At 34.9% G+C, this 12,918-nt stretch overlaps 1 protein-coding gene across 4 annotated transcripts in view; it reads left to right on the top strand.

The window, feature by feature from the left end:
* Window positions 1-12,918, top strand: part of LOC136833767 (bridge-like lipid transfer protein family member 1) — a 79,713-nt gene that overhangs the window by 40,946 nt on the left and 25,849 nt on the right. For 2 of the 4 annotated variants that reach the window (XM_067096013.1, XM_067096011.1), the window contains 5 exons: window positions 2,431-2,634; window positions 2,790-3,002; window positions 5,839-5,978; window positions 6,749-7,046; window positions 11,519-11,631. In XM_067096013.1, coding sequence (XP_066952114.1) covers window positions 2,431-2,634; window positions 2,790-3,002; window positions 5,839-5,978; window positions 6,749-7,046; window positions 11,519-11,631 — 968 coding nt within the window. The remainder of the gene's footprint in view (window positions 1-2,430; window positions 2,635-2,789; window positions 3,003-5,838; window positions 5,979-6,748; window positions 7,047-11,518; window positions 11,632-12,918) is intronic. The other 2 variants (XM_067096014.1, XM_067096012.1) reach the window with 1 other exon arrangement.

Here is a 12,918-nt window from a genome sequence, read left to right as displayed (position 1 = left end):
AAGTCCTAGAGAAAGTGGAAAGAGCATGACAAAGCCATGTGACACAGGTCTGTTACTGCTATGCCAACCTAAATTGGACACTAAATTTATGTTTTTTTATTACAAGAATAATAATTTTTGAAAAATAAATGGAAATATAATTTTATACAAATCCATATTTTATACATGTAGTTAATCACTAATCTGGTATCATGGGGCCAGTAGTGGTTATATTAGAATACACTTTATTGTAAAGTGGCAATGAAGTAGATGAAATAAAGTTTATATATCCTGCATGTTGTGCAAGTCCTATTTTCACTAGTAATGCTGCACTTATGAAGCAGTCATTCATGCTCTTTTGTCAGCTGATGACTCCTCAATCAACCCCTCAATTCCTATAGAACATCTGTGTATGTACAGCTCATTGCACAGAAGAAAATGGTTATATATTAATGTAAAAACATCATAATTTTATTTTTATTACTGATTTGAGTGCATTTTATCAACCAACAACTAAGAATTTTATTAACATTGTTGTACAGCTGATGATCTGGCTATTTACCATTATATATCTTTTGTTTTTACTGTACTGCAGTATCTTTTATTTATACTTTTGACACATTTTTATGTAAATTTGTAAGAATTTAGAAGAAAATACTTTTAAAACAGTTATTTTTGTTATTGATTTTTGGTCCATCTTAGCAAGCAACAACTAAGAGTTTTTCATTTCCTTGGTTTTATGTCATCTGATCTCAGTTTACAGTTACTTATTAAAAATACGTATGTATTCTCTCTCTCTCTCTCTCTCTCTCTCTCTCTCTCTCTCTCTCTCTCTCTCTCTCTCTCTCTCTCTCTCTCTCTCTCTCTTCTCTCTCTCTCTCTCTCTCTCTCTCTCTCTCTCTCTCTCTCTCTCTCTCTCTCTCTCTCTCTCTCTCTCTCTTCCCCCGAGCGCCTGGCGCCAGCTGTTCAGTCTCAGGCGCCTGCACCTGTTTGTTTGGCGCAACTACTTCTCGCTCGGCACCAAATTCGGACTGTTCGCCTCCTTCTTCTTCTAAGCATCCCTCTTTCGTCACCTTGAGGATTCTTCTTTGGCTCCGATTAAGCATCAGTTGGAGGATTTGATGACTTGCTTAAGGAAGAAGATGGTTCCTAAGCCCGAGGATTTAGTTCTCTCTCCTATATCGTCAGAGGAGGAAGAAGGCAGACCATGATTCGGCGTGTCTCGGCATATTTAAGTCTCCTCAGGTTCCTGTTATTGAACTTCTGGGACTCCTTCCAGCCTGCTCCTCCAGATTCCCCTGCCTCTACGTTTTTGATGAGGAAGCATGCCTCTGACTCTTGCTGTCCTAAGCTCGTCTTCTCCTCTTCCTCGAAGAGAGTGTTGAAAGAGGTTGATGAGTGGTTGACTTCGAAGAGGGCTGCTGGCAAATTAGTGATTGAATTGGATTAGTAATTAACTACCAGTACATAATTTCTCTACTCCTAACCACCTTTCCCATAGTCAAAGGGTTATGACAAAAAAAAGAGACAGTTGACAGCTGAGACATAAAAGAACTTCATGTGACAGAAACTGGCATTCTTCTTCCTCCTTAGGAGGTTGTCAGGAACATTTGGGGGCAAACAAAATTGGCTTAAGTTATGGGTTTTTGTAAGAAAATGGATGTTCTTTTATGTTTAGAAAAAACTTCATATATTAGCACAATACTGTTTTATTGTTATTCAGTTGCACAAGACTTTGGTTGAAAATTTTTTTTTATTTTGGTAGTGTTAGTGTGCTGTCCAACCAAGCTGTTCATCACTCAGCCACAGTGATCTCAGACATTGGCTAGAAAGCCTTCCCTAAATATTTTGCAGTACTGTACAGTATTTACTATGTGGTTCACTTCTTTCAACTAATGATTATACAGTATATTTACTCTTGCAGACCTGTACAAAATTCTTCCAGGATTCATAAAATTTCATATTGCTCCAGTCAGTTCCAGATATATATTTACATTTATTCTGCAGAGTGAATGAATATTGATCAATACCACTAGTTTGTATAAAACAGGCCAGATTTCAAGTACTGCATGACTGTCACTTTCTTGAACAAGTGTTTCAGCATTCTGTTACATATTAAAAAGGCTCTCAAGAATTTTTAATGTTTGTACAGTAAGGACAAGGAAAATTTTTAATATGGAAGAAGGCAAAAATGATGTTTTAAAGTGTAGTGTAAATTGGAAGATGAGTTTTCATGGAAATTTATTGTCTAGAGTCTTCAAAGGATGAAATTTTTTAATCCCTTTTCAATTTGTAGATGAATTTTTTCCAAGTTTTACTAAAAAGAAATCTTGCAGTTAAGTCTAAAGTAGATAGTAAAATATGTGGTTAGGCAGAGAAATTGTTTACATCAGTTAAGGTATTAAGTCATAAATTAATTTTAATAAGGTTTTGCAATATTTTTTTTTACAGATAAATATTACATTACTGCAAGCATCAGTTGTTGAAGAAGTAATATCCTTTTCTGCTCTTGATAACATCAGAGACTTGACTTGTGTATCACTCTTTTCTGTGTGCCTGGATAATGTCAGTCTGCAGTTTTATTCTGGTCACCAGTCAAAAAAATCTGTCCAGATGTATATGAGAAATCCACATGATCCTGTAATGCAAAAGAAGGTAAGAATGAAAATTTATTTGACCATGCTGCTTTATTGTTTAGTTATTAGTTAATAGATATATTTGACATTTTTTTGTTTTCTTTTGTTTTTTTATACGCTAAGTTCTTTTGTACTTTTCCGATTTAGTTCACAATCTCCAACTTAAATTGGTAGATATGGTGGTCTTTGCAGAGCAAATCAAAAGCAAGGCATACGGTTGACATCCTAGCAGAGCCTGTGTATGTTGAAACCTCAGAACGACAACAAGAAGAGAATATGGTGTCTGTAGATGTCAACAAGATGCATGTGCAGCTGCGCCGTCTCAAGAATGAAAGTGTCCTCTTGAAAGATGCCAGTATAACTGCAATACCAAACCATAGATCCAAGGTACAGTATTTATTTATATGTTTATGTATGCATTTAATTCAGGTTATTCATTTTGTTTTTATTTTATGGTACTTCCTGGTGCTGTGTTATTTCTCTCTTTTTCCCATATAGACATTGTAATCCATGGGAAATAGTTACCAGATTAGTTGAGTGTTTTGCAGATTCTCTTAGAATTTATGTTATATGTTGAACATTTCCATTTAAATACCAAAGTGATAGTTTCTAGTGAGTCTTATTATTTTTGTCCTTGAAACATTTCTATGTTGGTTGGGTATATCTAAACCTCTATACACAAGAACACTTCACAATTGTAGCAGGGTATTGAGTATTCTAAAATGAGTAAATTGATGCAGTTTATCTGTTATTATGTATTTTTATGTGTGGGTGACATTGCACTGAAGTTAACAAGAGTTTAATAAGGTTAATACAATGTATTTAAATCTTTCATCCATTAAATTACCTGTTGCTCTGTATTGTGTTTTCATACTGCAAACTAGAACTTGATTTGTAAGTTATATTATTTTGTCTTTGTTTCATCACAAAGCCATAGAGTAATATAGTATTTTCATGTGTTGCGATTAAATTTAAATTTTTTCATGTTAAGTTACTGTATTTGATGGCTTAAATAACCTCTGGATGTATATAAGTTCACCTCCCATTTCTGTTGCAGAAAAAAACAAAGACAAAACATGCAACCAGGAAAAATATTCATAACAGTGATACTACTGCACTGAAATTTACAAGAGAAAACAAATACAGCTTATTTTTAGTTGAAAACATTTTATAGAAATAATCTACCAGTAAAGGTGAATCAGGGTATCATACTAGAACAATGGTCATTTGTAATAAGAATATCATTTTTGAATTCAGTAATAAAACATGGCAAGAAAAAAGCACCTAAGGTATAGCAGAAAACATTTACACAGGCTTTGGTAGATGTTTTTGCATTCCTGTGTTCTCATATTGTAGGGGCTTTTTTTATTTGGCACCATTGTTACAGGATGATGGGAACAGATCTGAAGGTTACTAAATGAAACTCTTTCCTTAACCTAATTTATTACCTTAATATTACAGTGGCCTGAAGACCTTCCAACAGAACCTTATCCTACTCTTATTTGCATTTGCCACAGTTTAGCAATTACTATTGTATCATACGTAACCTAACTTATTTCCTACTTACCACTAAGTTTACCAAAACAATCTTCCTATACCTAACTTAGCCTAACTTAATACTATCACGACCCCCAAAAGAACCTTTTAAGCCTTACTGACAATAAATCAAGAAATACAGTGTTATATTTTTACTTCCATAGTTTTTCACTGTCAACATCAACTTCTTCAGTAACCTTTTCACTTTCTTCATTCACCTCAACTTCTCAGTCTTACTCTTTTTCTGTCTTCCTCTTTGAGGTGATTTCTTCTTTTTCTTTACAAACTATACTTTACTTGAGGCTTCCAATGGAGGCAAGAGCCCACCAACTTTTTATAAACAACTCAGCAACATCCCAAACACGTGACCCTGCCTCTGCAATCTGGCACAGTTTTCTGTTTCTTCCATCCAAACACTACACCTCCTTGCAGAAACTGAATTCGAGTACAAAAAAGCTGAATGAACCACAGATGTGCCCCCAGAAATTTACTCCTAACTTTCCCCCACTAGCATCACATTACGACCACCCATGTCCCATCTGCCTTTTATCTCTTGTCCTCCCACTCCGTCAGTGCTTTCCCATTCCAATAGTCAAGGCAGTGATGTTCCTTGGATGCAATCAGCTTGGTTCATCCTTTCCAGCTCTGATCTGGCAATTGCCAATGTAAATCTATTATATCTGTAGGCTCCAACAGTTCAGGTGAAGGGGAGCTCATCCTATTTTAACACACTCGCTCAAGCAAACTGCAAGTAAAAAAGTAAAAATAGTGATTAATTAAACAATCATACACCAACAACACATTCATAAACAACATATACACACACAATAAACTTAATAGGAAAACAAAAAAATTCAATCAGACAAAATAAAAAAACAACATAACAAAAACGGAACAATCAATTCACACAAATGTCTTTCATCATACAAACCCAAACTTAGCCTACCACAATATCACTTTTGCTGTAGGCATTACCCACAAAACTCTTGCTGCTGTTGTTCCTATGCACCTGAGCATAATGGACCACTCATAATTTGCATCGCATATCACAGTTTGAGTACATTCCTCATTTATCCATCTTGAGGGTAAGAACTTCCATTGCTATCACCATGCATGTGTATTTATGCTTTTGTTGTTATGCTGATGATACTCCTTATACTTGACTCTTCAGCATAAATGGGAATTTATGATACACAACATTATATTGCAGTGATGCTAGTAAGGCCCATAGTAGTGGTGATCACTATCAGGGTAAATCATCATTATCACCCATATTTTTAAGCATGTTTGAAAAACAAAAATATTTCCATGTAAAAATAACAAGATATATGTGGCAGATATAATATAAAAAGATAGAAATCCTCATATGGGCTTAGAAATGGTTGCTCTTTAACAATTTAGAATTAAACTATCCCTAATAATAAAAATATTAATAATATTTATAATGAGGAGGATATTTGTGCAGATAATATTATACTCTTATGAAGTTATGTAACATAAAAGTATGTACAGTATAGTCTATGGTGTTTAGGACGAAATTATCATATCAAATATGTCAACTTTTTTAATAAAATGAGGGTAATAATTTTTTCCATCCATTGTGTCGGGAAAAAAGGTGGTCATATATGCCATGAAAAGAAATCATGTTTTTATTAGAAAAAATTTTTTTAATAATTTTTTTTCCAAGGTACTTTTTACATTTAAACGATGTCCAAGAGGAGGAGGTGATGATGGAGAGGGAAGTGGTGCATCTGGGACTCCTGTCATGGAGGATGATCGAATGGGTTTCATTATGTTTGAAGCTGGTTTGGAAAATGTTGCTCTGAGGTGAGTTTTGTACATTTCTCTTGGTGAAAAGGATGGTCATTTTGTGGTTTAACAAATAGTTACTGCTTTGTTTTTTGTTCTCATGCTGTCTGGCAAACTTCAAGTTTTAAATTTGTCACAAGTTAATACAAAATTAAACATTTGTAGTATATTACTGCAAGCTATAGTTTAGAAATTATATTAATATAATGTAAGTTGCATGCGTGGTTCTCATGGCATTCATATGGGTACCAAAATTATTTTTTTTAAATAAAGCAGGATTCTGAATGCGGTAGACTCGTTAAGGCAAGCACAGCAGAAGTAATTTTCAAGCAGTGAAAGCAATAATGACTGAAAAGAATTTGAGTTAGTTAATGTTATGAGTGTTTTTGATTCTTATATAATGGGATATGCCACATTTATTATTATCAGGCTGCTAAGGTATATTGAAAACAGAACAAGGTAAAGTAAAGTTAAAAAAGTTAGACTGCCAAGGGAGAAGAGACCATAGGGGCCAGATGAAAAGTACAAGGCAGAAAACGCACCAGCTAGGACTGAAGGAGTATAACAGAATCTTTAATAAATGTAATGTGTGTAGCTTACAGGTGGTGCATTTTAAGTGGTACTTCGTATGGGGATTTTGATTATAAGCATGCATTATTCATCACTGGATCTTAGGCTCGTAAAGCAGTGTTACCCTTCTGTTTTTTGTTTTAGTTATTTAGTGACACTGAGGACAGTGTATCATTTGTACATGTTTTTATGTGCTGCATTGTAACTCAAATCAACAGGGCTGTAAAACGTAAAGGCTTTGGTCAGCAAGGTGAAGGAACTGTTCGGCATGATGGAGTTGGAACAAGTAGTGGTCCAGCACCTTCAGCAGGGAGTGGGGCAGTTCCAAGCAGTAGCTCAGCTCCAGGCACAGCAACTATTGATCCGACAAAACCTGGATCTGAATCTCGAAGAGATCACTCAGAACGGATGTGTTCTGCATCAGTTTCACAAGTTTCCAACATGTCTAGCCACTCTGGTGCTCCTCATTCAAGTTCTTCTGCTAATAATAGTATCAAGGACCTTCCTGTAATACAGGTATATTGTCAGAATTTATTGGGTGTATGGTGTTTGACTGTATTTAAATTTTTGGCTTAATACTTGAAATAAAATGTGTTTTATATCACCCATCACTTTAGTATAGCCTTAAATGTTTGATAACTCATTTTACAGTCATGCTGAAGAATGGGAGAAGGGCTCCCACCATGTTTGCATATCCAGACTCCAAAGCTCCTGTAATAGCTAAAATTATTCCGGTTATGTCTGTCAGTTTAAGTCGACCAGACTCGTTTGATCTAAGAATGTTTAAATTTTCAGGATCATTTCTCTATTAAATTTACTTTATCATTATGTTTTCATTGATAGGCATGAATTTCACTCTGGTGATGGGTCACGTTTTACCTGGAAACTACCAAAATAGTGTGTTAATAGTTGATATGAAGACAGCTGACAGCAAGCAGCTCTTAAAGGAAGGGGTATCAGTTGTATGAAATTCCTCTCTGATCAGCTTTGTTTATTATTAGCTACCCTAGGTTTTGTTTTCATACCAAATTAGTTACACTATCTTAAGTTTGCAGCAAAGTTATTTCTCTGTATCACATCCTGTAAATTGAATAACAGGTTTCATAAATTTTTTCATGAGTTTTTCAAAATGCTTACAGGATTATTTCCTTCCTATGAGCCTAGTTTACATATCTGCTTGAATTTTTCATTGTAACTTTAGCCTAAGTCATTAATACAGCTACATGTCTGATATTGAGTGAGATTCACACTTGAAATATAGTGTTTGTAGATGACAAATTTGTGTGAGATATGTAAATTTTGAACTAATGATCAGTGGCAATTGTACAACAAGGAAGTAGTGTAAATATTTTTGCAACTTGGATGGAGGCATTTCTTTGACAACAGTCTTCTGTGGCTAGTAATTTTACCTCATTAAGGTCAGTGCAGAGGCCTTTTCCAACGATAGAGATGAAAATTGGGGTTTGAAGAGCTGTTTATTTTCTAATACAGTACAAACAGATGGAAGAGCGGTTGTTTAGGTTCTTGCAAGATTTACCAGATGATTTAGCTTTGTCTTTAGTTGTTAATGCAAGAAGTCCCACCTCCTCTTGCCAGAGCAAATCACCTCCATCAAGGGAATTGGAATGCTTTTGCTACATTTGTTGAGGTGCATCCCCAACCCTTTCATGTTCAGTCCTATAGTGTCTGTAGCTAGTGCTATTGTTGGTGATAAAAACTTGCGCTTGGAGAGCATTATTCCAGTTGCTCTTGGTGAACATTTGGATGTAACAGCTGGCATGATGTCTTGAGTTGCTCTTTGTTCTGCACACTAGCATGTAACTCCAGAGTGTAGTGCTTGTGTTTGTTGTTACCCAGTTCTTCTTAAGGATAAGAAAACCAATTCATTTTCCAACAGCAGGCAGTCTCTTCTTAAACGTCCTTAAAAAGTTCAGATGTAATTTAATTACAGTACCAAAATGGTATTACTTTGGAGAGGATCTACAGGAAATTACAGAGTATTGTCAGATGATGGAGTGGATTTTGAATTGCCTCATCAGAACTACATTTCTTGTAGTGAAACATGAGACTGGATCTGAGATTGTGAGGTTAGAGTAGCTTCAGTGGCTGGGTCTCAATACTATAAAATCTGATCTGGGGATTTTCCAGTAGATTTCCAGCAAACTGCAGTGGGGGCTAGGAATGCCATTCTCCAGGACATTAGTAAGCATATGCAGGTAAGGAGTTTAGAGCATGTTCAAGAAACCAGTGGCAGCTGTGCACATTTTCTCACTTCCAGATGTAAGATCAAGATTTTATAAATGGGCTGGCTGCTCATCACATGCCCATCAAGCTCCTCAAGATATTGAAGCTTTAGCTTTTGTTGTTTCTTCTTTTCCCAAGCTAGGAGTGATATTGTCTGCAGAGACAGAATGGAATGAGAAATTTCTGAGAGAGATGCTAGTATCTGTAAACTTCTGAGGACAATACTTCACTGATCAGCTCTCACCAACCAGTAACTAACCTACCTAAGAACACGGTTAGTCAACAACATATAATTTATGATGTCCTTGAGCAATAAGCGTAGTTTTTGAATCACTTTATGAGGTCCCAGTACAAATAAAAGAAAGCTGCACAGACAGTACCACTGCAGTTTCTCAAGGCAATGCACTCATAGACTGTACAATAAGTTTCAATATGTTTTATTAACATCAATAGCAGTACACTGCAGTTTTTCATAAATAGCATTTGTAATTTTTCTATTACTCTCTCACTGGGGCAATCCTTCTCAATACATCAGACCTGAAATGAGAAAAGGGACCCCATTAATCCTAACATTAGGGAGAACAATGACATGGAATATATTCACATATTTCAGGAAATAAAAAAAATCAAGTTAATGTATTTAAACAGCCAATGTATGACCCATACATGACTTTCACTCAAAGCAGAGTTTATGCAATCCAAGGATGGTGCATCAAGGAAAGAAAATTACACCAAATGGGATCAGTGAATTTAGATGGATTACTACAAATATTGCTAAGGCAGACAGGAATGGACAGAAAGAAGACACACTGTCGTTTACAGCCATCGTAAGAGAGAATTTGATCACGAAAAATGAGTACAGATAAAGGGGAAAATTAATTGGGAAAGTAAAGCTAGAGTACATTGATATGACTACATGTAAAGCAAAAGAAAATTTTCAAGCCTTGATGTAAAGGGCCCTGTGAAAGTCTGCCACTCAGATTTTTCATACTGTATCTTCCACAAATCTCCACTCACCTCTAACCTCCCGTCTTATAATTCTTATCCAAATATTAAATAAGTGGAGTTCGGTTTTAAAAGATAAAGATGATAGTACTTTGTTACAAATAGTGTAGACATGGATGGTCTGTTAAATGAATACTTGGCCACCATATATGCCGTGAAGAAACCATAGAAATTCCTAATTTTGCAGTAAGGTACTTTAGAGATGAGCCTTTAAGGACAATAGAGGTAACAGAAGAAATAGTAAAAATAAAAGTAAGAAAGCTGAAACCAAGTAACTTCTTAGGTCCAGATGGATCATACCTGAGGATGATCAGAGATGTGAAAGAAATTGCTCCTAACTTCTCTGACATTTGCAGAGCATCCATTGAAAGTAAAGAAAAGCAGTTGAGGGGCTGGAAATTGCAAAATATTTTCTAAGAAAGATTCTAAGTAGGAACTACATGTAGGAAACTACAGTCCTATCAGCCTGATGTCACTTACTTGGAAGATACTAGAATTTATCATAGATGATGTAATGACCTTTAGAATTAATTAATCCAATTCTAGTATGACATGTTTGATACATAGAAATAGAGCAACAGATAAATTTTATTTGTATTTCCACAGAAAATATATTAAAGCAAACATTAGGTATCATATACTGCAGGTGAAATAGGAAAAAGATCTCCCTATTTCGTATGGTATTGACTTTTATTGTTGGACAGGAGATATGATAAGGGACACTGGATTCAAGAAGGTTTGTGAATGGTCAACAGGTAGTGAATCAAGGAAGAAGACAGCAGAGAGGAGTTCAGATGATCCTCCATCCCTTTAAAACTTTCTTTCTGAAATAGGATATCAACCACGCTTACTGCTCAAAGACTTTGGTATCATTGTTTGTCTTGATGCAGAAGCTCACAGATATCCCTCACCCTAATCAGCCAGTTTTCAGCAGCTTCATCCTATCCACCCAGACTGTGTTTTGGGCTAATTATGAGTGATGGATTTGTTTTGAAATAAATGTAATTTAAAGCAAAATTATTTTTTTCATGCAAACCCATTACTTACAGTAAAGTTTGTACTTCCTATTCCACATTTTTTTTTTTTAGCAAATTGTCTGCCATAGATTTCAGGAGCCATGAAGTGCTTGCACAATGCTGCTGACCTTCAGGCAGTTTTTAAGTGATTTTGAATTAAATCTAGTATTTGTAGAAACCATGAATGTGGGTTATTTATATATTATATTTATTTTTGAAAGTAATTAGTTTTATTTGGAAAAAATTACATTTCAGTGTTCATGTTGATTTTAAATTTGCTGATTTTGTTTTATATTCTGATCTCATCTTGATTAGCTTCCTTGCACAGTGCAAAACTTGATGCTTGTCTTTCTCTTTTGGCAATATCGAGTCTTGAGCTTAGCAGTGTGAACCATGAGCATAAAACTCAATTTGATAAAAAGAAATTGAAGGTACTTTATTACGATACTCAGTTCCAAGGACATATGCATACCAACACTGTATTTACTGCAAGCTGAAAAAACTTACGTATTAAAACTTAGTGTACGTTATTAATCATGTAAAGTATTAATTATAAATTATTCTTTGCTTTGTATTTTACTCAAGGATATTTCCACCATGAATAGAAAGGAATTAAAATTTCAAATAGTGTAAAGGATAGCTGTAGGAAGAAATACAGAGTATTATATTGTGTTATGATGCATTTTATTGGTGGGATACAGACATCTGTAACTTTTCTTTCAGACAAAGAGTGACAAAAGGGATATTACATCTTTTATGGTGGAACTGAGAACAGTTTGGTTTAACTTTGCAGCACCTCCCCATGCACCTTTCACAAGAAAAATTGATTATACTCGGTAAGTGGTGTTTCCTTATAATTGCAATTTTTTGTCAAAATTAATGAGAGCACTGTACTTAACAAATAGTTCTTAAATGTTAGAATGGACACATGGTTGGGGAACTACAGTATACAGTATAGACCATCGACAGATGATCTCTTGTTTGTCAGTTTTTCATAAGTTGTAATTTAACAGGGATCTTTCACATTCACAATTGATCCCTGATCCCCTTTTCTTGCCACGAGATTTGCTGAACAGCAGCACCAATATGCAGTAAATGTACCTCACTGTAGAACTTCTCAGTTCCAGAGGTCCTTTATCGCTCACATCATTGGACTGTAAAAGTCTTCCTGAGGATGTTGTGCAATTGGAGCTTCAAAAGTTCAAGCGAAGATGCAATGCATTGCTAGGCTACTACTATTCTTGCATTTTAATACATTTTTATCCATTTTTTAATTGATTTATTTTTTCTTCTTTAATAAGCAAGATCTTTACCCTTTACCTCCTTTCCCTTTACCTCCTCATACCTCTTCATAATGAACACCATATTCTTTGGAAGCTTGAATTTCAAGTCAGTGGCCCCTGTGGGCTTGTTCCATATGAATAGGGTTCATCTTCTGAATAATAATAATGTAATATAGGTATCAGTTCTTTTATGTAAACAAAGTTAATTATTCAAATAGCCATATAAGTATGTATGTTTTGTCTTTTTGATTTATTTATTATCTTTTACATTTTATTTGGGAAGTTGATATTTTGTTTTTTGTAACTAAATTTGTGTTGGTGTGGGGTGGATTTGCTTACTCCTTGGGTCACTTGAGGCAAGGAGAAGTAAGTACTTCACACTTTCTTTTTTTATTTGAAAGTGTGTACTATATACACACTTAATATACATCACAAACATTTATATACATGCACATAATACTAAACTCAATGCATGACCTTTACAGTTCCAAGTAAACCAAGTAATGGAACAATTTCCACTTTCAGTCGGAGTTCAATTGGAGTCTATATGCAGTGATCATTTTCTATCTTCATAACACTCTTCTAACATCAAAATGTTTAGCGCTCTTATAATGTAAAAAGGAATATGTTATCACAGTACTAGTCACCAGTAGCTACAGCCATGTCAGAATATCAAATATGTTGACACCAAGTAACATCTGAAAGCTCGACTTTCACAAATTGACTTTCTGAACTAATTCTGTTTATTTTCCATACAGATTGTCATGAACTGAACTTTATTCTTAGTCCATAAAAAAAAATTAAGTCATAGGAGTAAACTGCGTTGCTGCAGAGTTCAGC

This window comes from Macrobrachium rosenbergii, chromosome 52 (genome assembly GCF_040412425.1).
Source record: "Macrobrachium rosenbergii isolate ZJJX-2024 chromosome 52, ASM4041242v1, whole genome shotgun sequence".
Taxonomy (NCBI): Eukaryota; Metazoa; Arthropoda; class Malacostraca; order Decapoda; family Palaemonidae; genus Macrobrachium; species Macrobrachium rosenbergii.
This window is presented reverse-complemented; position numbering and strand designations above follow the sequence as displayed.